The sequence below is a fragment of the Mustelus asterias genome, chromosome 8 (assembly GCF_964213995.1).
Source record: "Mustelus asterias chromosome 8, sMusAst1.hap1.1, whole genome shotgun sequence".
Taxonomy (NCBI): domain Eukaryota; kingdom Metazoa; phylum Chordata; class Chondrichthyes; order Carcharhiniformes; family Triakidae; genus Mustelus; species Mustelus asterias.
This window is the reverse complement of record NC_135808.1, coordinates 139,216,442-139,241,918: the sequence shown is the minus strand read 5'-3', so window position 1 is coordinate 139,241,918 and position 25,477 is coordinate 139,216,442. Positions and strand designations below refer to the sequence as shown.

At 47.5% G+C, this 25,477-nt stretch overlaps 1 protein-coding gene across 1 annotated transcript in view; it reads right to left on the bottom strand.

Moving 5' to 3' along the window:
* Nucleotides 1-25,477, bottom strand: part of LOC144497798 (collagen alpha-1(XI) chain-like) — a 494,895-nt gene that overhangs the window by 163,913 nt on the left and 305,505 nt on the right. The window contains exons 19-22 of the mRNA XM_078219235.1: nt 15,953-16,006; nt 15,798-15,842; nt 6,081-6,134; nt 5,226-5,279 (exon numbers count right to left, since the gene is read on the bottom strand). Of these exons, the coding sequence (XP_078075361.1) occupies nt 5,226-5,279; nt 6,081-6,134; nt 15,798-15,842; nt 15,953-16,006 (207 nt within the window). The remainder of the gene's footprint in view (nt 1-5,225; nt 5,280-6,080; nt 6,135-15,797; nt 15,843-15,952; nt 16,007-25,477) is intronic.

Sequence of the window (25,477 nt, the reverse complement as noted above, 5' to 3'; positions counted from 1 at the left end):
CCCTTATATGAGGAAGGATATATTGGCATTGGAGGGAGTGCAGAGAAGGTTCACCAGGTTGATACCGGAGATGAGGGGTTTGGATTATGAGGAGAGTCCGAGGAGATTGGGTTTGTACTCGTTGGAGTTTAGAAGGATGAGGGGGGATCTTATGGAGACTTATAAGATAATGCGGGGGCTGGATAGGGTGGAGGCGGAGAGATTCTTTCCACTTAGTTAGGAAGTTAAAACTGGAGGACACAGCCTCAAAATAAAGGGGGGTCGGTTTAAGACAGAGTTGAGGAGGAACTTCTTCTCCCAGAGGGTGGTGAATCTCTGGAATTCTCTGCCCACTGAGGTGGTGGAGGCTACCTCGCTGAATATGTTTAAAGCGCGGATGGATGGATTCCTGATCGGTAAGGGAATTAAGGGTTATGGGGATCAGGCGGGTAAGTGGTACTGATCCACGTCAGATCAGCCATGATCTTATTGAATGGCGGGGCAGGCTCGAGGGGCTAGATGGCCTACTCCTGCTCCTATTTCTTATGTTCTTATGTTCTTATACAGTATTGGTGGGGACAGGTCTGTCACTGTATAACACTGGGGTTCAGTACTGGTGGGGATGGGTCTGTTACTGTGTGACACTGGGGTACAGTACTGGTGGGGACGGGTCTGTCACTGTATAACATTGGGGTACAGTACTGGTGGGGGCAGGTTTGTCATTGTATAACACTGGTGTATAGTACTGGTGGGGACGGGTCTGTCACTGTGTAAAACAGGGGTACAGTACTGGTGGGGACCAGTCTGTCACCTATAACACTGGGGTACAGTACTGGTGGGGACGGGTCCGTCACTGTATGACACTGCGTTCCAGTACTGGTGGCAATGAGTCTGTCGCTGTATAACACTGGGGTCCTGTACTGGTGGGGACGGGTCTGTTGCTGAATAACACTGTGGTACAGTACATGTCCTCTGTTTGAACAGATGGGAGTACGATAGGATGAGGGCTGAATTGGCTAAGGTGGACTGGGAGAGCAGACTGGTCGGTAGGACAGCTGAGGAACAATGGAGGATTTTTAAGGAGATACTTCTCAGTACTCAGCAACAATATATTCCGGTGATAAAGAAGGACTGTAAGAAAAGGGATAGCCAGCCGTGGATAACGAAGGAAAAAAAGGAGAGTATTAAATTAAAAACCGATGCGTACAGAGTGGCCAAAAATAGTGGAGTCTTAGAAGATTGGGAAAGCTTTAAAAAACAACAAAGAATGACTAAGAAAGCGTCTAAAGAAAGGAAAGATAGATTATGAAATTAAACTAGCTCTCAACATAAAAATAGTAAAAGCTTTTACAAATATATAAAAAGGAATAGAGTGGCGAGAGTGAATGTTGGACCCTTGGAGGACAAGAGGGGAGATTTAATCGTGGAAAACGAGGAAATGGCTGAGGCTTTTAATAGGTTTTTTGTGTCGGTCTTCACGGTGGAAGACACAAATAGTTTACCGAATATTAACGATCGAGTGTTGGTAGGAGGAGAGGTACTCAATACAATTATTGTTACCAGAGAGGCAGTGCTTGGTAGACTAACGGGACTGAAGGTGGGATGCATTCCATCCCGGGCCCGGATGGAATGCATCCCAGGGTACTGAAAGAAATGTCAGAGGTAATAGCGGATGCGTTAGTGGTTATTTATCAAAATTCACTGGACTCTGGGGTAGTGCCAGCTGATTGGAAAACGGCTGATGTTACGCCGCTGTTTAAAAAAGGAAGTAGACAAAAGGGGGGTAACTACAGGCCGGTTAGCTTAACGTCTGTAGTTGGGAAAATGCTGGAATCCATCATTAAAGAAGAAATAGCAGGCCATTTGGATAAGAATGGTTCAATCAAGCAGACACAGCATGGATTCATGAGAGGAAAGTCGTGCTTGATGAACTTATTGGATTTTTATGAAGATGTGATTAGTGCGGTTGACGGAGGGGGACCGGTAGATGTGGTGTTTTTGGATTTCCAAAAGGCATTCGATAAGGTGCCTCACAAAAGGTTGCTGCAGAAGATTGGGTCACACCGAGTTGGGGGGTAAGGTGTTAGCGTGGATTGGGGATTGGCTATCCAACAGGAAGCAGAGAGTTGGAATAAATGGGTGCTTTTCTGATTGGCAGATGGTGACTAGTGGCGTGCCGCAGGGATCGGTACTGGGGCCTCAACTGTTTACTATTTACATAGATGATCTGGAGGAGGGGACTGAGTGTAGGGAAACAAAGTTTGCTGACGACACGAAGATAAGTGGGAAAGTGAATTGCGTGGAGGAAGCAGAAGGTCTGCAGAGAGATTTGGACAGGCTGAGTGAGTGGGCGAGGATCTGGCAGATGGAGTATAACGTTGGCAAATGCGAGGTCATTCTCTTTGGAAGAAATAATAGCAAATTGGATTATTATTTAAATGGAAAAAAATTACAACGTGCTACTGTGCAGAGGGACCTGGGGGCCCTTGTGCATGAGTCACAAAAACTCAGTCTGCAAGTACAACAGGTGATCAAGAAGGCACATGGGATGTTGGTATTTATCGCGAGGGGGATAGAATATAAAAGCAGAGAAGTCTTGCTGCATCTGTACAAGGCATTGGTGAGGCCGCAGCTGGAATACTGTGTGCAGTTTTGGTCCCCTTACTTGCGAGAGGATATATTGGCCTTGGAGGGAGTGCAGAGAAGGTTCACCAGGTTGATACCGGAGATGAGGGGTGTAGATTATGAGCAGAGATTGAGCAGATTAGGTTTGTACTCGTTGAAGTTTAGAAGGCTGAGGGGTGATCTTATAGAGACCTATAAGATAATGAAGGGGCTGGATAGGGTAGAGGTGGAGAGATTCTTTCCACTTAGAATGGAAACCAGAACTAGAGGGCACAGCCTCAAAATAAAGGGGGAGTCAGTTTAGGACAGAGTTGAGGAGGAACTTCTTCTCTCAGAGGGTGGTGAATCTCTGGAATTCTCTGCCCACTGAAGTGGTGGAGGCTACCTCGTTGAATATGTTTAAGTCACGGATAGATGGATTCCTGATCGGTAAGGGAATTAAGGGTTATAGGGAGCAGGCGGGTCAGTGGAACTGATTCACTTCAGGTCAGCCATGATCCTATTGAATGGCGGGCAGGCTCGAGGGGCTAGATGGCCTACTCCTGCTCCTATTTCTTATGTTCTTATGGTGGGGAATGGTCTGTCACTGTATAACACTGGGGTACAGTACTAGTGGGGATGGGTCAGTCGCTGTATAACACTGGGGTACAGTACTGGTGGGAATGGGTCTGTCACTGTATAACACTGGGGTACAGTACTGGGGGGGACGGGTCTGTCACTGTATAACACTGGGGTACAGTACTGGTGGGGACGGGTCTGTCACTGTATAACACTAGGGTACAGTACTGGTAGGGAGGGTCTGTCACTGTATAACACTAGGGTACAGTACTGGTAGGGAGGGTCTGTCACTGTATAACACTGGGGTACAGTACTGGTGGGGACGGGTCTGTCACTGTATAACACTGGGGTACAGTACTGGTGGGGACGGGTCTGTAACTGTATAACACTGGGATACAGTACTGGTGGGGATGGGTCTGTCGCTGTATAACACTGGGGTACAGTACTGGTGGGGATGTGTCTGTCCCTGTATAACACTGGGATACAGTACTGGTGGGGACGGTTCTGTCACTGTATAACACTGGGGTACAGTACTGGTGGGGATGTGTCTGTCGCTGTATAACACTGGGATACAGAACTGGTGGGGATGGGTCTGTCGCTGTATAACACTGGGGTACAGTACTGGTGGGGATGGGTCTGTCGCTGTATAACACTGGGGTACAGTACTGGTGGGGATGGGTCTGTCGCTGTATAACACTGGGGTACAGTACTTGTGGGGATGGGTCTGTCGCTGTATAACACTGGGATACAGTACTGGTGCGGATGGGTCTGTCACTGTATAACACTGGGGTACAGTACTGGTGGGGATGGGTCTGTCACTGTATAACACTGGGGTACAGTACTGGTGGGGATGGGTCTGTCGCTGTATAACACTGGGGTACAGTACTGGTGGGGATGGGTCTGTCGCTGTATAACACTGGGGTACAGTACTGGTGCGGATGGGTCTGTCACTGTATAACACTGGGGTACAGTACTGGTGGGGATGGGTCTGTCACTGTATAACACTGGGGTACAGTACTGGTGGGGATGGGTCTGTCGCTGTATAACACTGGGGTACAGTACTGGTGGGGACGGGTCTGTCGCTGTATAACACTGGGGTACAGTACTGGTGGGGATGGGTCTGTCGCTGTATAACACTGGGATACAGTACTGGTGGTGATGGGTCTGTCGCTGTATAACACTAGGGTACAGTACTGGTGGGGATGGGTCTGTCACTGTATAACACTGGGGTACAGTACTGGTGCGGATGGGTCTGTCACTGTATAACACTGGGGTACAGTACTGGTGGGGATGGGTCTGTCGCTGTATAACACTGGGGTACAGTACTGGTGGGGACGGGTCTGTCACTGTATAACACTGGGGTTCAGTACTGGTGGGGATGGGTCTGTCACTGTATAACACTGGGGTACAGTACTGGTGGGGATGGGTCTGTCACTGTATAACACTGGGGTACAGTACTGGTGGGGATGGGTCTGTCGCTGTATAACACTAGGGTACAGTACTGGTGGGGATGTGTCTGTCACTGTATAACACTGGGGTACAGTACTGGTGGGGATGGGTCTGTCGCTGTATAACACTGGGATACAGTACTGGTGGGGACGGGTCTGTCGCTGTATAACACTGGGGTACAGTACTGGTGGGGACGGGTCTGTCGCTGTATAACACTGGGGTACAGTACTGGTGGGGACGGGTCTGTCGCTGTATAACACTGGGGTACAGTACTGGTGGGGACGGGTCTGTCGCTGTATAACACTGGGGTACAGTACTGGTGGGGACGGGTCTGTCGCTGTATAACACTGGGGTACAGTACTGGTGGGGATGGGTCTGTCGCTGTATAACACTGGGGTACAGTACTGGTGGGGACAATGGTCTCTTTAGGTCAATGTTGAATCCACTCTGCCGCCTTTCGAAGGCCAGTCTCCCCTTCCTGAGGAACGGGTCGCGGTTCTGAACCCAGTTTCTCCAGATTGGTTCTAACCAGGTTTCTAGAATCTTCCATCCCTCCCTTTGTATTTCAGATTTGGAATTTGATCAGCGTTCTGTGATAGGAGAGATTTACTCACCGTTTCCCCTCTCTGTCCAGGGTGTCCCGGCAACCCGTCTTTCCCAGCTGGGCCCTGAAAAACAAAGCAGCATGATGCAGATCCCACAGCCAGCGTACAATCCAGCGCTTCAAGCATCCAATCACGGACTGGAGTTGAATGCAAGCAATGGGTGTCTGACCCACAGACCGGTAGGGGAGGAGCGGAGGGGCGGGGGGGGGGGGGGGGGGGGGGGGGGGGGAGGGGGGGTGCAGGCAGTGGTGGGGAGGCAGGTGGGGGGAGGGCAGCGCTGGTATGACAGGCACTGGAGGCACTGAGGGACCCAGGCATGGCGAGTGATGGTGGAAGGTCACAGGAGGCACGGGTCACAGGGGAAGAGTGGAACATGCACTCGCAGCAAGGGCAGCGAGGTGACTCTCCGTGACCTCCTCCCCAACCCGAACCCCCCGTCCTCCCCCCGCCACCCAATTTCCAATGCCAGGCCTTTCGACAGGCACTGAGTGCCTCTCAACAAGGGACCCTGACTGCCCCTCCCCACTCTGCTCACCCCCAGCTCCCCCACCCTGCTTATGCTCACCCCACCCCTCTCCAGTGGGTAGTTAATGTTGGTTTGGAGGCTCCCCCTTCTTTCGGTGGCCTTTAGACCCAAGTGTGAAAGTCTCGAGTTTCTCTCCTGAGCACAAACAGCACGAACATCAGTCCAAAGGCAGCCGGATCTTTCTCTACATTCATGTCCGCTCCCAGTGATCTCATTGGGCCAGTTACCTTGGGGGCAGCTAGAGGTTGATGCGAGTTCTGGGCCTCTTTGTGCTAAGCTGAAAGCAGGCCTGATTTGGAGCCTTTGACAGTATTGCGGAAAGGGAGAGGATTACTTACAGGAGGGCCTCTCGGTCCGGCAAACCCTGTGGGTCCCTGCGGTCCTTGTGGTCCCTGAAAAACAATCAGAACAAGGATGAAAGACTGAGGAGCAGAGCGCAGCCCCGAAATCCCTAAATCCCTAAACCCGAAATCCCTAAACCTGCAATTCCGAAATCTCTAAACCCGAAATCCCTAAATCCCTAAACCCGAAATCCCTAAACCTGAAATTCCAAAATCCCTAAACCCGAAATCCTAAATCCCTAAATCTCCAAACCCTAAATTCCTAAACACCTAAACCCCCAAAGCCTAAATCCCTGAACCCTAAAACCCTCAATCCCTAAATCAAAGAACAAAAAACAAAGAAAATTACAGCACAGGAACAGGCCCTTCGGCCCTCCAAGCCTGCACCGACCATGCTGCCTGACTGAGCTAAAACCCCCTACCCTTCCGGGGACCATATCCCTCCATTCCCATCCTATTCATGTATTTGTCAAGACGCCCCTTAAAAGCCACTATTGTAGCTGCCTCCACTACCTCCCGCGGCAGCGAGTTCCAGGCACCCACCACCCTCTGTGTAAAAAACATGCCTCGTACATCTCCTTTAAACCTTGCCCCTCGCACCTTAAACCAGTGCCCCCTTAGTAATTGACTCTTCAATCCTGGGAAAAAGCTTCTGACTATCCACTGTGTCCATGCCTCTCATAGTCTTGTAGACTTCTATCAGGTCTCCCCTCAACCTCCGTCGTTCCAGTGAGAACAAACCAAGTTTCTCCAGCCTCTCCTCATAGCTAATGCCCTCCATAGCAGGCAACATCTTGGTAAATTTTTCTGTACCCTCTCCAAAGCCTCCAGAATTGAACACTGTATTTCAAGTACGGCCTAACTATGGTTCTATAAAGCTACAACATGACTTGCCAATTTTTAAACACAATGCCCCAGCTGATGAAGGCAAGCACGCTGTATGCCTTCTTGACTACCTTCTCCACCTACGTTGCCACTTTCAGTGACCTGTGTACCTGTACACCCAGATCCCTTTGCCTATCAATACTCTTAAGGGTTCTGCCATTTACTGTATATTTCCTATCTGTATTAGACCTTCCAAAATGCATTATCTCACATTTGTCCGGATTAAACTCCATCTGCCATCTCTCTGCCCAAGTCTCCATAGAACATAGAACATAGAATAGTACAGCACAGAACAGGCCCTTCGGCCCACGATGTTGTGCCGAGCTTTATCTGAAACCAAGATCAAGCTATCCCACTCCCTATCATCCTGGTGTGCTCCATGTGCCTATCCAATAACTGCTTAAATGTTCCTACTGTCTCCAACTGATCTATATCCTGCTGTAACCTTTGGTGGTCCTCATCGCTATCCGCAAATCCACCAATCTTTGTGTCGTCCGCTAATCAAACTAGTTACATTTTCCTCCAAATCATTTATATATATTACAAACAGCAAAGGTCCAAGCACTGATCCCTGAGGAACGCCACTTGTCACAGCCCTCCATTCCGAAACACACCCATCCACTGCTTACCCTCTTGTCTTCTTTGTCCGAGCCAGTTTTGTATCCAACTTGCCAGCTCACCTCTGATCCCATGCGACTTCACCTTCTGCACCAGTCTGCCATGAGGGACCTTGTCAAAGGCCTTACTGAACTCCATGTAGACAACATCTACTGCCCTATCCTCATCAATCATCTTCGTCACTTTCTCAAAAAACTCGCTCAAGTTAGTGAGGCACAACCTCCCCTTCACAAAACCATGTTGCCTCTCATTAATTAGTCCATTTATTTCCAAGTGGGAGTAAATCCTGTTGCGAAGAATCCTCTCCAATAATTTCCCTACCACTGATGTAAGGCTCACTGGCCTGTAATTACCTAGATTATTCTTCCTACCCTTCTTAAACAAAGGAACAACATTGACTATTCTCCAATCCTCTGGGACCTCTGCTATAGCCTCTCCACATCACCTCTGCTATAGCCAGTGAGGATACAAAGATTTCTCTCAATGGCTCCAGCAATTTCCTCCCTTGCCTCTCTCAGTATTCTGAGGTATATCCCATCAGGCCCTGGGCTTGTCTGCCTTCATCCCTAAACCCTAAATCCCTAAACTCCTAAATCCTAAATCCCAAATCTCTAATCTCTAAATCCCTAAATCCTAAATCCCAAACCCCTGGGGAAGTCCAGTAATGATGGCTCACCACGCACTAACCACGCAACCCCCCTCCCACACCCCCCCCTCCCATGCAGCCCCACCCCAGTCTCTTCTGCACTAACTGGAACCTTCCGTACTGGTATTAAAGTCAGATTATTTAGGGTGTTCCTTGAGAGACCAGTCGCTCGATTCCATTGGCTAACTGATGATCCCATGTGACGGTGAGGTCGACAGGAGATTTTTATATAAATCTACAACTCTGAACCAGGTCATTTGCCAAACTGCTCCATGCTGGTGTCTTCCTGTCGAGCGCTCTCCCACACCTTCCCTTCTCAACATCTCCCTCAAATCTTTTTCTCCATCTTGTATTTATTCAATTTTCCCTTGAATGGTGATCACACATTGCTCCTTCAGTCTGGGAGGGGCAACAGAAGATGAATAAAGTTATTTCCAGTTTGGGACATGCTGGAATAATGAAGAGTCTGCCATGTGTGACCAAGTTCTCCTCAAATGCATCTTCCCGGTCCACTGCAATCGCCATGTGGGCCTCATCACAACTCATTACTCTCTGTGTGAAGAACACTCTCCTGAATGTTCTCTCTGGTTTATTAGTGAGTGTTTTCCACTGATGTCCACCATTGCTGCCACAGAGCATCCATCAGTCTTGGGTAACAGCAATGTGACAGTATGTTCTACACACTGCCTAATTACCTTTTGCACTGACAGTCACTGCAATGGAGAATGAGATGTGTTTTTAATCACCTATTCTTCAAACTTATCCAACAATTCCCAGGGGTGTGGGCATCGCTGGCTGGCCAGTGTTTATTGCCCATCCCTAATTGCCCTTGAGACGGTGGTGGTGAGCTGCCTTCTTGAATCGCTGCAGTCCATGAGGTGTAGGTACATCCATAGTGCTGTTAGGGAGGGCGTTGCAGGATTTAAACCAGTGACAGTGAAGGAACAGCGATACATTTCTAAGTCAGGATAGTGAGTGACTTGGAGGGAACTTGCAGGTGGTGGTGTTCCAATTTATCTGCTGCTCTTGTCCTTCTAGATGGTGGAGGTCAAGAGTTTGGAAGGATCCTTGGTGAGTTCTTGCAGTGCATCTCGTACACACGGTTGTCACTGTGTGTCAGGAGTGGAGGAATTGAATGTTTGTAGATGTGGTGCCAATCAAGTGGAGCTGCTTTGTCCTGGATGGTGTTGAGCTTCTTGAGTGTTGTTGGAGCTGCACCCATCCAGGCAAGTGGGGAATATTCCATCACACTCCTGACTTGTGCCTTGTAGATGGTGGATAGGCTTTGGGGAGTCAGGAGGTGAGTTACTTGCCGCAGTATTCCTAACCTCTGACCTGCTCTTGTAGCCAGTGTGTTTATGTGGCGAGTCCAGTTCAGTTTCTGGTCAATGGAAACATCCAAGATGTTGATGGTAATTGTCAAGTCCAACTCACGAAGAAGGGCATGATGCAACAATGATAGCATAAAGTGATAAGGAGCAGGATAGGCCATTCAACCTTTTGAGACTGTCCCACCATTTGATAGGTTCATGGCAGCTCTGATCGTGATCTTAACTCCACTGCTCTGCCTGGTCCCATAATCCTCAACTTCCTCACAAGAGATGGGTGAGATCCTAAATGAATATTTCTCATCAGTATTTACTGTTGAGAAAAGCATGGATGTTGGGGAACTTGGGGGAATAAATAGTGATGTCTTGAGGAGTGTACATATTACAGAGAAAGAAGTACAGTAAGTCTTAAAGCGCATCAAGGTAGATAAATCCCCAGGACCTGATGAAGTGTATCCCAGGACATTGTGGGAGGCTAGGGAGGAAATTGCGGATCCCCTAGCAGAGATATTTGAATAATCGATTGTCACGGGTGAGGTGCCTGAAAATGGGAGAGTGGCAAATGTTGTGCTTTTGTTTAAAAAGGGCTGCAGGGAAAAGCCTGGGAACAACAGGCCAGCGAGCCTCACATCTGTGATGGGTAAGTTGTTGGAAAGTATTTTGAGAGACAGGATCTACAGGCATTTAGAGACGCAAGGACTGATTAGGGACAGTCAGCATGGCTTTGTGAGTGGAAAATCATGTCTCACAAATTTGATTGAGTTTTTCGAAGGTTGGTGGGGTTGTGGATAATCTGAAGGGATGTCAGAAGTTACAGAGGGACACAGATAGGATGCAAGACTGGGCGGACAAGTGGCAGATGGACTTCAACCCAGATAAATGCGTAGTGGTCCATTTTGGCAGGTCAAATGGGATGAAGGAGTACAATATAAAGGGAAAGACTCTTAGTACTGTCAAGGATCAGAAGGACCTTGGGGTCCGGGTCCATAGGACTCTAAAATCGGCCCCACAGGTGGAGGAGGTGGTTAAGAAGGCGTATGTGTGCTGGCCTTTATCAATCGAGGGATTGAGTTCAGGAGTCCGGGGATAATGATGCAGCTATATAAGACCCTCATCAGACCCCACTTGGAGTACTGTGTTCAGTTCTGGTTGCCTCATTACAGGAAGGATGTGGAAAAGATTGAAAGGGTGCAGAGGAGATTTACAAGGATGTTGCCTGGATTGAGTGGCATGCCTTATGAGGATAGGCTGAGGGAGCTCAGTCTTTTCTCCTTGGAGAGACATAGAACGAGAGGAGACCTAATAGAGGTTTATAAGATGTTGAGAGGCATAGATCGGGTGGACTCTCAGAGGCTTTTCCCAGGGTGGAAATGGCTGCTACGAGAGAACACAGGTTTAAGGTGCTGGGGGGTAAGTACAGGGGAAATGTTAGGGGGAAGCTTTTCACACAGAGGGTGGTGGGTGAGTGGAATCGGCTGCCGTTAGTGGTGGTGGAGGCAAACTCAATAGGGTCTTTTAAGAGACTCCTGGATGAGTACATGGGACTTAATAGGATGGAGGGTTATAGGTAGGCCTAAAAGGTAGGGATATGTTCGGCACAACTTGTGGGGCCGAAGGGCCTGTTTTGTGCTGTAGTTTTTCTATGTTTCTATGTTTGCTAACCAAGAAGGTAGATGAGGGCAGTGCAGTTGATGTTGTCTGCATGGACTTTAGCAAGGCCTTTGACAAGGTACCGCATGATAGGTTGTTGCATAAGGTTAAATCTCACGAGATCCAGGGTGAGGTATCTAACTAAATGGATACAAAATTGGCTTCTTGACAGAATGTGGAGATGCCGGCGTTGGAAAGCCAGAGGGTGGTTGTAGAGGGTTGTTTTTCAAACTGGAGGCCTGTGACCAGCGATGTGCTTCAGGGATTGGTGCTGGGTCCACTGTTATTTGGCATTTATATTAATGATTTGGATGAGAATATAGGGGGCATGGTTAGTAAGTTTGCAGATGACACCAAGATTGGTGGCATAGTGGACAGTGAAGAAAGTTATCTCCGATTGCAACGGGATCTTGATCAATTGGGCCCAGTGGGCTGACGAATGGCAGATGGGAGATGATGCATTTTGATAGATTGAACCAGGGCAGGACTTACTCAGTTAATGGTAGGGCGTTGGGGAGAGTTACAGAACAAAGAGATCTAGGGGTACATGTTCATAGCTCCTTGACAGGTGGACAGAGTGGTGAAGAAGACATTTGGCATGCTTGGTTTCATCGGTCAGAACATTGAATGTAGGAGTTGGAATGTCTTGTTGAAGTTGTACAAGACATTGGTAAGGCCACACTTGGAATACTGTGTGCAATTCTGGTCACCCTATTATAGAAAGGATATTATTAAACTAGAAAGAGTGCAGAAAAGATTTACATGGATGCTTTCGGGACTTGATGGTTTGAGTTATAAGGAGAGGCTGGATAGACTGGGACTTTTTTCTCTGGAGAGTAGGAGGCTGAGGGTTGATCTTGTCGAGGTCTATAAAATAATGAGGGGCATAGATCAGCTAGACACTCAATATCTTTTCCCAAAGATAGGGGAGTCTAAAACTAGAGGGCATAGGTTTAAGTTGAGAGAGGAGAGATGCAAAAGTGTCCAGAGGGGCAATTTTTTCACATAGAGGGTGGTGAGTGTTTGGAACAAGTTGCCAGAGATAGTAGTAGAGGCGGGTACAATTTTGTCTTTTAAAAAGCATTTAGACAGTTACATGGGTGTGATGGGTATAGAGAGATATGGGCCAAATGCGGGCAATTGGGATTAGCTGAGAGGTTTAAAAAAGGGCGGCATGGACAAGTTGGGCTGAAGGGCCTGTTTCCATGCTGTAAACCTCTATGATTCTGTGACTCATCAGTCAAGACTCTATCTAACTCAACCTTGAATATATTCAATGACCCGGTCCCCACTGTCCCCTGGGAAGAAAATTCCATGATGTAGAGATGCCGGCGTTGGACTGGGGTAAACACAGTCAGAAGTTTAACAACACCAGGTTAAAGTCCAACAGGTTTATTTGGTAACAAAAGCCACACAAGCTTTCGGAGCCCCAAGCCCCTTCTTCAGGTGAGTGACTCACCTGAAGAAGGGGCTTGGGGCTCCGAAAGCATGTGTGGCTTTTGGTAAGAAAATTCCAAACATTAACCTCCCTCTGGGCGAAGAAATTCCTCTTTATCTCTGGCTTCAATAGGGGAGTCCCTATTTTTAAACTGTGACCCCTTGTTCTCGGGTCCCACACGAGGGGAAACATCCTCTCAGCATCCGTCCTGTCAAAACCCCCTGAGTCTTAAATGCTTCAATATGATCGTTCTTCAAAACTCCAGTGAGTATCGCGCCCAACCTGCTCCACCTTTCTTCAGAAGATAACAACTTGATCTCGGGGACCAGCCCAGTGACCAGTTTTTTACCCAGAGGGTGGTGGGTGCCTGGAACCCGCTGCCGGGGGAGGTGGTGGAAGCAGATACGATAGTGGCTTTTAAGGGGCGTCTGGATAAATACATGAATGAAACCATAGAAACCATAGAACCATAGAAAATTACAGCTCAGAAACAGGCCTTTTGGCCCTTCTTGTCTGTGCCGAACCATTTTTTGCCTAGTCCCACTGACCTGCACTTGGACCATATCCCTCCACACCCCTCAGCCATGGACCCGTCCAAGTTTTTCTTAAATGTTAAAAGTGACCCCGCATTTACCACTTTATCCGGCAGCTCATTCCACACTCCCACCACTCTCTGCGTGAAGAAGCCCCCCCCTAATATTCCCTTTAAACTTTTCTCCCTTCACCCTTAACCCATGCCCTCTGGTTTTTTTCTCCCCTAGCCTCAGCAGAAAAAGCCTGCTTGCATTCACTCTATCTATACCCATCAAAATCTTATACACCTCTATCAAGGGATATGGTCCCCGGAAGGGTCGGGAGTGTTAGTTAAGTTGGGCAGCATGGTCAGTGCAGGCTTGGAGGGCTGAAGGGCCTGTTCCTGTGCTGTAATTTTCTTTGTCCTTTCTTTGTTCAGTGAACCTTGTCTGAACTGTTTCTAATGCAACTTAAATAAGACCAAAACTGTACATGGTGCTCCAAGTGCCATCTCAGCAATATGCTGCATATAATCCTGCTGCACGTCTAACTTACCTCAGTCCCTGTTCATCTACTGCTGAGATCCTTGTCTATTCCTTTATTACCTCAGGCCTCCTGATTCAAACACTCGGTGTGTTGTAGATGTCACAGCAGCTTTCTCGAAGGTCAACCCAGGGAAAGCGACTGTCCCGGATGGGGTACCCAGACGTGCACTCAGATCCTGCGCGGATCAGCCGACAGGGGTATTCACAGACATCTTTAACCTCTCTTGACAACAATCTGAGGTCCCTATCTGCTTCAAGAAGACAACCATCATCCCGGTACAAAAGAAAAACCAAGCAGCGTGCCTTAATGACTATCATCCGGTGGTTCTGACATTCATCATTATTGAAGTGCTTCGAAAGGTTAGTCATGGCACGAATCAATTCCAGCCTCCCGGACTGCCTGGATCCACTACAGTTCACCTACCTCCGCCACCGGTCCACAGCAGACACCATCTCCCTGGCCCTGCACTCAACCCTGGAACCCCGAGATAACAAGGACACCTATGTCAGACTCCTATTTGTTGACTACAGCTCAACCTTCAACGCCATTATTCCCACAAAACTCATCTCCAAACTCCGTGGCCTGGGCCTCGGCACCACCCTCTGCAATTGAATCCTAGATTTCCTAACCCACAGACCACAATCAGTAAGGATAGGCAACAACACCTCTACGATGATCCTCAGAACTGGTGCCTCACAAGACTGTGTTCTCAGCCCCCTACTATACTCCTTATACACCTATGACTGTGCAGCCAACTCGATTTTCAAGTTTGCTGACAACACCAGCATAGTGGGTCGGATCTCAAACAATGACGAAACAGAGTACAGGAATGAGATAGAGAATCTGGTGAATTGGTGCGGCAACAATCATCTCTCCCTCAATGTCAACAAAACGAAGGAGATTGTCATCGACTTCAGGAAGCGTAGTGGAGAACATGCCCCTGTCTACATCAATGGGGCCAAAGTAGAAATTGTCGAGAGCTTCAAGTTTCTCGGTGTCCCGATCACCAACAACCTGTCCTGGTCCCCCCCATGCTGACACTATAGTTAAGAAAGCCCACCAACGCCTCTACTTTCTCAGAAAACTAAGGAACTTTGGCATGTCAGCTACGACTCTCACCAACTTTTACAGATGCACCATAGAAAGAAGTAATTAGATATAGCTCTTGGGGCTAAAGGGATCGAGGGATATGGGGGGAAGGGGAGATCAGGATATTGAATTTGATGATCAGCCAATGTCAAAATGAATGGTGGAGCAGACTAGTAGGACCGAATGGCCTCCTCCTGCTTATATGTTTTTATATTTTCGTATGAGTCACATTCACTATATTCCAATCTGATTGGAGCTTTCCAAAATCGAGTGAATTTAGGAAAATTAAAACCAATACATGTGCTATTTCTACAGCCACTTCAAGCCCTGAGGATGAAGGCCATTGGTTCCAAGGGACCTATCAGCTTTCAGTCCTAATTATGCTCAAAGTTGCCTTTTCCTGGTGATTGCAATTGGTTTAAATTCCTCTCTCGCTCTCACCTCCTGATTTACAGGAATTTCTGGGATGTTATTTGCATCTTCCATCGTGAAGACAGACACAAATGGTTCATAACTCCGAGCTGTAGGAGTTGTGTATCTGGGGTGCCCCAAAACTGCCCCATTAGGCCCGACCTGAAATCTCCCCCCCCCCGCTCCCCAAATTCTGCCCACTTTCTGTTGAAACTTCCCTGCTTTACGGTAGCTAGTGCTGTAAAAAGGAGACATGGCTTTGAACCGTCGGCCTTGTGATCCTGCTGTGATCTCACCAAGCCCGAGATGCAAGGCTGGGTGAGACAGGAGTGGTTTTACTGAGATCACAAAGCAGGGCTGGAGGGGTCCCTGACCCGTCACTAACACACACAGGTTTCTACACTTTCTCAATATTAACAGGGAATGAAATGAAAACTTGTTCTGGAAGGCTGACTAACTATTCCTGATTTTCACACTCAATCTCTCACTAAGGTTCGCTGAATTGGATCCACTCCCTGGCCTCTGCTGCTTGACCTGAGATTGTCTCTTGCGGTGATGCCCTCTCATCCTGTGGAGGTACAAGTGCTTACCCTTTCCCCAGATGTTCCAGGGGGTCCATCGTTGCCAGATGTTCCCTGCGGACAGACAAACAATGTTTACAGAACTTCCCATCCAAGCATTGGATAAAGGATTCAATAACCTGTGTTACAGGTGTACAATCTCAGTGATTTCCGGTAATACCGACCTTTGGACCTGGCTTTCCTGTGGGGCCTCTTGGACCACGACCTCCACGTGGACCCTGGAAAAATAATCACAAAGTGAAATTGTCACAGGAAACTTGAAATCGTGAAACAGAAAATGAAGAATCAGGTTTTCCTGCTGCCAGAGCAGTGAATGTTGCTGCTGTTGAGTAAATAACCCAGAAACTATGTGGATGAGAGACAAATACTGTGAACTGCAAACCACGACAGGGCGTTGGAGGATTATCTGTCCAATAAAAGCCTCACGAGGGCAGGATTCCGTCCGCAAACACATTGAGGTTTTAGATTTTCCCGTTAATTAAATCTCGCTGCAAAAAAATGAGGGCTGGAAATTAGCAGCGTAAGGAACCGGTGAGAGGAGATTGCTGTTCCTGTCTCTCACTCTCACTCATCCAGAGAGGGGACAGCTCACACAGTTCCTGCTCATTCAAACAGTTAGTCAATTGTTCTAATAGTTTTAATTTGCGAACCCACATTTTCTTTCTGTCTCATTTGTAATCCAGAATTTCTTTTCCCCTCTTTGGGGTGAATTTTACCTTCCCGCCCGCCACCGAAATTGGAATGGGTGAGAGGCGGACCATGGAAAGGTCGGGATGAATTCTCCGGTTTCAGGGAGAACGCAGCCCTTTACTTCTTTTTCTGGGCCTGATTTAACTCTAATTCGCCCAATTTCCATCTTTGTCATTCCAGTTACTTTCCCAAGGGGCGGCACGGTGGTTAGCACTGCTGCCTCACAGTGCCAGGGATCCAGGTTCGATTCCAGGCTTGGGTCACTGTCTGTGTGGAGTTTGCACATTCTCCCTGTATCTGCATGGGTTTCCTCCGGGTGCTCCGTTTTCCTCCCACATTCTGAAAGACATGCTGGTTAGGTGCATTGACCCAAACAGGCGTCGGAGTGTGGCAACTGGAGGAATTTAACAGTAATTTCATTGCAGTGTTAATGCAAGCCTTACTTGTGACACTAATAAAATAAATTTGATAAACTTTTACTTTAACAATCGTTAAATCTCATCGATTACTGTTCTTCCCATTGCTCAGTGGAATCCCAGAAATTTGAGAAGCTGGCTCCTTGGAGCAGAGAAGGTTCAGAGGAGATTTAATGGAGGAGCTCAAAATCAGGAAGAGTTTAGATGGAGTAAATCAGGGGAAAGTGTTTGCAGTGACAGGAGGGTGGGTAACCAGAGGGACACAGATTGAAGAGAATCGGGAAAAGAACCAGAGGGGGAGATGAGGGGAGTTTATTTGACACAGTGAGTTGTTGTGATCTGGAATGTGCTGCCTGAAAGGGCGGTGGAAGCAGATTCAATAATAACTTTCAAAAGGGAATTGGAGAGATATGAAAAATTCTTCAGGTCTATTGGGAAAGAACAGGGAGTGGGATTAATTGGAGAGCTTGTTCAAAGAGCCAGCACAGAGACAATGGGCTGAATGGCCTCTTTCTATTCTGTATTATTTTCTGACATCATGGACAGGGGTTTCCGCGGGCTTTGAAACCCGACATTGGGATAAGATGGGGGTTCTGAACCCAATCAGAGGGCCAGGAATTTGAGTGCTTTGTCAGTCCCGCTGGGAGATCAAGGTGAGTTTGAAATTAAAATTCAGAGGGATGGAGGACCCAGTTGTTGGGACTCTCGGATTGGGGGCAGCCTTCACTGTTCCGCCCCTCATCGGAGTTTGAATGGACCAAATGACCTCCTCACACGCTTTTCTTTTTATTCCTTCATGAGATGCAGACATCGCTGGCTGGGCCAGCATTTATTGCCCATCGTTGAGGACAGTTAATAGTCAACCACATTGCTGTGGAGTCTGAATTCTATTCGCTGGAGTTGAGAAGAGTGAGAGCAAAGACTGGGGATTGAGTACAGGAGTTGGGAAATTATGTTGCAGCTATATAAAACCTTGGTTAGACTGCATTTGGAGTATTGCGTGCAGGCTTGGAGGGCCAAAGGGCCTGTTCTTGTGCTGTAATTTTCTTTGTCCTTTTCTTTGTTCTGGTCACCACACTACCAGAAGGGCGTGGAAGCTTTGGAGAGAGTGTAAAGAATGTTCACCAGGCTGTTGCCTGGTCTCGAGGGTGTCGGCTATGAGAGGAGGTTGAATAAACTAGGATTGTTTTCACTGGAAAGACGGATGCTGAGGGGAGACCTGATAGAGGTTACAAAATGATGAGAGGCACAGACAGGGTGGATAGTCAGAGGCTTTTCCCCAGGGTGGAAGTGTCAATTACAAGGGGCACAGGTTCAAGGTGAGAGGGGGAAGGTTTAAGGGAGATGTGCGGGGGAAGTTTTTCACACAGTGAGTGGTGGGTGCCTGGAACGCGCTGCCAGAGGAGGTGGTGGAAGCAGGCACTTTAACAACATTTAAGAGGCAACTGGATGGGTTCATGAATAGGGAGGGAATAGACGGATACGGACCAAGTACGGGCAGAGGATTTTTTCTTTAGGATTGTTAGGACATCATGATTGGCACAGGCGTGTAGGGCTAAAGGCCTATTCTTGAGAAAAAGTAAAGTAAAGTCAAGATTATTTATTAGTCACAAATAGGCTTACATTAACACTGCGATGAAGTTACTGTGAAATTTCCCTGTCGCCACACTCCGGCGCCTGTTTGGGTACACTGAGGGAGAATTTAGCATGGCCAATGCACAGTCTTTGGACTGTGGGAGGAAACCGGAGCACCCAGAGGAAACCCACACAGACACGGGGAGAATGTGCAAACTCCACACAGACAGTGAACCGAGGCCGGAATTAGAACATAGAACATTACAGCGCAGTACAGGCCCTTCGGCCCTCGATGTTGTGCTGACCTGTGAAACCAATCTAAAGCCCATCTAACCTACACTATTCCAATATCATCCATATGTTTATCCAATGACCATTTAAATGCCCTTAATGTTGGCGAGTCCACCACTGTTGCAGGCAGGGCATTCCACGCCCTTACTACTCTCTGAGTAAAGAACCTACCTCTGACATCTGTCCTATATCTATCACCCCTCAATTTAAAGCTATGTCCCCTCGTGCTAGCTATCACCATCCAAGGAAAAAGGCTCTTACTGTCCACCCTATCTAATCCTCTGATCATCTTGTATGCCTCTATTAAGTCACCTCTTAACCTTCTTCTCTCCAACCTCAAGTCTCTCAGCCTTTCCTCATAAGACCTTCCCACCATACCAGGCAACATCCAGGTAAATCTCCTCTGCACCCTTTCCAATGCTTCCACATCCTTCCTATAATGCGGCGACCAGAACTGTACGCAATACTCCAAGTGCGGCCGCACCAGAGTTTTGTACAGCTGCAACATGACCTCCTGGCTCCGAAACTCAATCCCTCTACCAATAAAAGCTAACACACCGTATGCCTTCTGATGCACGATTAAATCACTCGGGAGGCTAGATTGTACCCGGGAAATAAAGGCTTTTATTACTAACAAGAATGGAGCACACTATATACAATACAATCCCGGACTAAAGGGTCACCAGGCAGTGCAGTGACCTTTATACTTCCCCAGGTAGGCGGAGCCAACTGGAGTGTACCACAGAACAATATCAACAGGTAGAACAGCCCAACCCGAACCCCAACAGTGACAACAGTAACATATCTACAAACACCCATAGTGCTGACCATCCATGGCTCAGCACTCATAGTGGTAACCAACTATGGTTCACCACACCTTCTTAACAACCCTATCAACCTGGGTGCCAACTTTCAGGGATCTATGCACATGGACACCGAGATCTCTCTGCTCATCCACACTCCCAAGTATCTTACCATTAGCCCAGTACTCTGTATTCCTGTTACTCCTTCCAAAGTGAATCACCTCACACTTTTCCGCATTGAACTCCATTTGCCACCTCTCAGCCCAGCTCTGCAGCTTATCTCTATCCCTCTGTAACCAGCAACATCCTTCCGCACTGTCCACAACTCCACCGACTTTTGTGTCATCCGCAAATTTACTAACCCATCCTTCTACGCCCTCATCCAGGTCATTTATAAAAATGACAAACAGCAGTGGCCCCAAAACAGATCCTTGCGGTACACCACTAGTAACTGAACTCCAGGATGAACATTTCCCATCAACCACCACCCTCTGTCTTCTTACAGCTAGCCAATTTCTAATCCAAACCCTCAATCCCATGCGTCCGTATTTTCTGCAATAGCTTACCGTGGGGAACCTTATCAAACGCTTTACTGAAATCCATATACACCACATCAACTGCTTTACCCACATCCACCTCTTTGGTCACCTTCTCAAAGAACTCAATAAGGTTTGTGAGGCACGACCTACCCTTCACAAAACCGTGCTGACTATCCCTAATCAAATTATTCCTTTCCAGATTATTATAAATCCTATCTCTTATAATCCTTTCCAACACTTTGCCCACAACAGAAGTCAGGCTCACCGGTCTATAATTACCAGGGTTGCCTCTACTCCCCTTCTTGAACAAGGGGACAACATTTGCTATCCTCCAGTCTGCTGGCACTATTCCTATAGTAAGAGTGTTAACAACACCAGGTTAAAGTCCAACAGGTTGATTTGGTAGCAAATGCCATTAGCTTTCTTATTGTGAAGGACCCTCTTGGGTCTAGTGACCACAATATGGTCGAATTTCTGATTCAGATGGAAGAGGAGAAAGTTTGGTCTCAAACCAGTGTCCTCTGTTTGAACAGAGGGAAATATGATAGGATGAGGGATGAATTGGCTAAGGTAGACTGGGAGAGCAGGCTGGCAGGTAGGATAGCTGAGGAACAGTGGAGGATTTTTAAGGAGATCCTTTTCAGTTCTCAGCAAAAATATATTCCAGCAAAAAACAAGGATTGTAAGAAAAGGGAGAACCAGCCGTGGATAACGAAGGAAATAAAGGAGAGTATTAAAATAAAAACAGCTGCATACAGAGTGGCCAAAAATAGTGGAGAAACAAGTGATTGGGAAAAATTTAAGAAACAACAAAGAGAGACTAAGAAAGCGATAAAGAAAGGAAGGATAGACTATGAAGCTAGGCTAGCAATTAATATAAAAAATGATAGTAAAAGTTTTTATAAATATATAAAAAGGAATAGAGTGGCTAGAGTGAATGTTGGACCCTTGGAGGACGAGAGGGGGGAGTTAATAGTGGGAAATGAGGATATGGCTGAGTCTTTAAATAAGTTTTTTGTGTCGGTCTTCACGGTGGAGGACACAAATAGTATGCCAAATATTAACGATAGAGGGTTGGCAGCAGGAGAAATACTTAATACGATTAATGTTACCAGAGAGGCAGTGCTGGGTAGACTAATGGGACTGAAGGTGGACAAGTCCCCGGGTCCGGATGGAATGCATCCCAGGGTATTGAAAGAAATGTCAGAGGTAATAGTGGATGCGTTAGTGATTATTTATCAAAACTCGTTGCATTCTGGGGTAGTGCCGGTTGATTGGAAAACGGCTAATGTTACGCCGCTGTTTAAAAAAGGAAGGAGACAAAAGGCGGGTAACTATAGGCCGGTCAGCTTAACGTCTGTAGTAGGGAAAATGCTGGAATCCATTATTAAAGAGGAGATAGCAGGGCATCTGGATAGAAATGGTTCGATCAATCAGACGCAGCATGGATTCATGAGGGAAAAGTCGTGCTTGACGAACATGTTGGATTTTTTTGAAGATGTGACTAGGGCGGTTGATGGAGGAGAACCGGTGGATGCGGTGTTTTTGGATTTCCAAAAGGCGTTTGATAAGGTGCCCCATAAAAGGCTGCTGAAGAAGATTAGGGCACACGGAGTTGGGGGTAGTGTGTTAAAGTGGATTGGGGACTGGCTATCCGACAGGAAGCAAAGAGTCGGAATAAATGGGTGTTTTTCCGGTTGGAGGAAGGTAACTAGTGGCGTGCCGCAGGGATCGGTACTCGGGCCGCAACTCTTTACCATTTACATAGATGATCTGGAGGAGGGGACGGAGTGTAGGGTAACGAAGTTTGCAGACGACACAAAGATAAGTGGAAAAGTGAATCGTGTGGAGGACGGAGAAGATCTGCAGAGAGATTTGGACAGGCTGAGTGAGTGGGCGAGGATATGGCAAATGGAGTATAACGTTGAGAAATGCGAGGTTATACACTTTGGAGGAAATAATAACAAATGGGATTACTATCTCAATGGAAACAAATTAAAACATGCTACCGTGCAAAGGGACCTGGGGGTCCTTGTGCATGAGACGCAAAAGCCCAGTCTGCAGGTACAACAGGTGATCAAGAAGGCAAATGGGATGTTGGCCTATATTGCGAGGGGGATAGAATATAAAAGCAGGGATGTCTTGATGCACCTGTACAGGGCATTGGTGAGGCCGCAGCTGGAATACTGTGTGCAGTATTGGTCCCCTTATATGAGGAAGGATATATTGGCATTGGAGGGAGTGCAGAGAAGGTTCACCAGGTTGATACCGGAGATGAGGGGTTTGGATTATGAGGAGAGGCTGAGGAGATTGGGTTTGTACTCGTTGGAGTTTAGAAGGATGAGGGGGGATCTTATGGAGACTTATAAGATAATGCGGGGGCTGGATAGGGTGGAGGTGGAGAGATTCTTTCCACTTAGTAAGGAAGTTAAAACTAGAGGACACAGCCTCAAAATAAAGGGGGGTCGGTTTAAGACAGAGTTGAGGAGGAACTTCTTCTCCCAGAGGGTGGTGAATCTCTGGAATTCTCTGCCCACTGAGGTGGTGGAGGCTACCTCGCTGAATATGTTTAAAGCGCGGATGGATGGATTCCTGATCGGTAAGGGAATTAAGGGTTATGGGGATCAGGCGGGTAAGTGGTACTGATCCACGTCAGATCAGCCATGATCTTATTGAATGGCGGGGCAGGCTCGAGGGGCTAGATGGCCTACTCCTGCTCCTATTTCTTATGTTCTTATGTTCTTATGTTCTTTCAGAGCGCTGCTCCTTCATCAGATGGAGTGGAAATCTGCTCTCAAGCAGGGCACAGAGACACAAAATCAAGTTACAGAATACTGATTAGAATGCGAATCTCTACAGCCAACCAGGTCTTAAAGATACAGACAATGTGAGTGGAGGGAGCATTAAGCACAGGTTAAAGAGATGTGTATTGTCTCCAGACAGGACAGCCAGTGAGATTCTGCAAGTCCAGGAGGCAAGCTGTGGGGGTTACTGATAGTGTGACATAAATCCAACATCCCGGTTTAGACCGTCCTCATGTGAGTGGAACTTGGCTATCAGTTTCTGCTCAGCGACTCTACGCTGTCGTGTGTCGTGAAGGCCGCCTTGGAGAACGCTTACCCGAAGATCAGAGGCTGAATGCCCGTGACCGTGGGCACGGGCATTCAGCCTCTGATCTTCGGGTAAGCGTTCTCCAAGGCGGCCTTCACGACACACGACAGCGCAGAGTCGCTGAGCAGAAACTGATAGCCAAGTTCCGTACACATGAGGACGGTCTAAACCGGGATGTTGGGTTTATGTCACACTATCAGTAACCCCCACAGCTTGCCTCCTGGACTTGCAGAATCTCACTGGCTGTCCTGTCTGGAGACAATACACATCTCTTTAACCTGTGCTTAATGCTCCCTCCACTCACATTGTCTGTATCGTTTAGACCTGGTTGGCTGTAGAGATTCGCATTCTAATCAGTATTCTGTAATTTGATTTTGTGTCTCTGAGCCCTGTTTGAGAGCGGATTTCCACTCCATCTGACGAAGGAGCAGCGCTCCGAAAGCTAATGGCATTTGCTACCAAATCAACCTGTTGGACTTTAACCTGGTGATGTTAACACTCTTACTGTGTTTACCCCAGCCCAACGCCGGCATCTCCACATCATGACTATGCCTGTAGACAATGATGACATAAAGATCAAAGCCAAAGGCTCTGAAATCTCCTCCCTAGCCTCCCAGAGAATCCTAGGATAAATCCCATCCGGCCCAGGGGACTTATCTATTTTCACACTTTCCAGGATTGCTAACACCTCCTCCTTATGAACCTCAATCCCGTCTAGTCTAATAGCCTGTATCTCAGTATTCTCCTCGACAACATTGTCTTTTTCCAGTGTGAATACGGATGAAAAATATTCATTTAGTGCCTCTCATATCTCTTCAGGCTCCACGCACAACTTCCCACGACTGTCCTTGACTGGCCCTAATCTTACATAGAACATAGAACAGTACAGCACAGAACAGGCCCTTCGGCCCACGATGTTGTGCCGAGCTTTATCTGAAACCAAGATCAAGCTATCCCACTCCCTATCATCCTGGTGTGCTCCATGTGCCTATCCAATAACCGCTTAAATGTTTCTAAAGTGTCTGACTCCACTATCACTGCAGGCAGTCCATTCCACACCCCAACCACTCTCTGCGTAAAGAACCTACCTCTGATATCCGTCCTGTATCTCCCACCACGAACCCTATAGTTATGCCCCCTTGTAATAGCTCCATCCACCCGAGGAAATAGTCTTTGAACGTTCACTCTATCTATCCCCTTCATCATTTTATACACCTCTATTAAGTCTCCCCTCAGCCTCCTCCGCTCCAGAGAGAACAGCCCTAGCTCCCTCAACCTTTCCTCATATGACCTACCCTCCAAACCAGGCAGCATCCTGGTAAATCTCCTCTGCACTCTTTCCAGCGCTTCCACATCCTTCTTATAGTGAGGTGACCAGAACTGCACACAATATTCCAAATGTGGTCTCACCAAGGTCCTGTACAGTTGCAGCATAACCCCACGGCTCTTAAACTCCAACCCCCTGTTAATAAAAGCTAACACACTATAGGCCTTCTTCACAGCTCTATCCACTTGACTGGCAACCTTTAGAGATCTGTGGATATGGACCCCAAGATCTCTCTGTTCCTCCACAGTCTTCAGAACCCTACCTTTGACCCTGTAATCCACATTTAAATTTGTCCTACCAAAATGAATCACCTCACATTTATCAGGGTTAAACTCCATTTGCCATTTTTCAGCCCAGCTTTGCATCCTATCTATGTCTCTTTGCAGCCTACAACACCCCTCCACCTCATCCACTACTCCACCAATCTTGGTGTCATCAGCAAATTTACTGATCCACCCTTCAGCCCCCTCCTCTAAGTCATTAATAAAAATCACAAAGAGCAGAGGACCAAGCACTGATCCCTGCGGCACACCACTAGCAACCTGCCTCCAATCCGAAAATTTTCCATCGACCACCACCCTCTGTCTTCGGTCAGACAGCCAGTTACCTATCCAATCGGCCAACTTTCCCTCTATCCCACACCTCCTTACTTTCATCATAAGCCGACCACGGGGGACCTTATCAAACGCCTTACTAAAATCCATGTATATGACATCAACTGCCCTACCTTCATCAACACACTTAGTTACCTCCTCAAAAAATTCTATCAAATTTGTGAGGCACGACTTGCCCTTCACGAATCCGTGCTGACTATCTCGGATTAATCCGCATCTTTCTAAATGGTCGTAAGTCCCATCCCTAAGGACCCTTTCCATCAATTTACCAACCACCGAAGTAAGACTAACCGGTCTATAATTACCAGGGTCATTTCTATTCC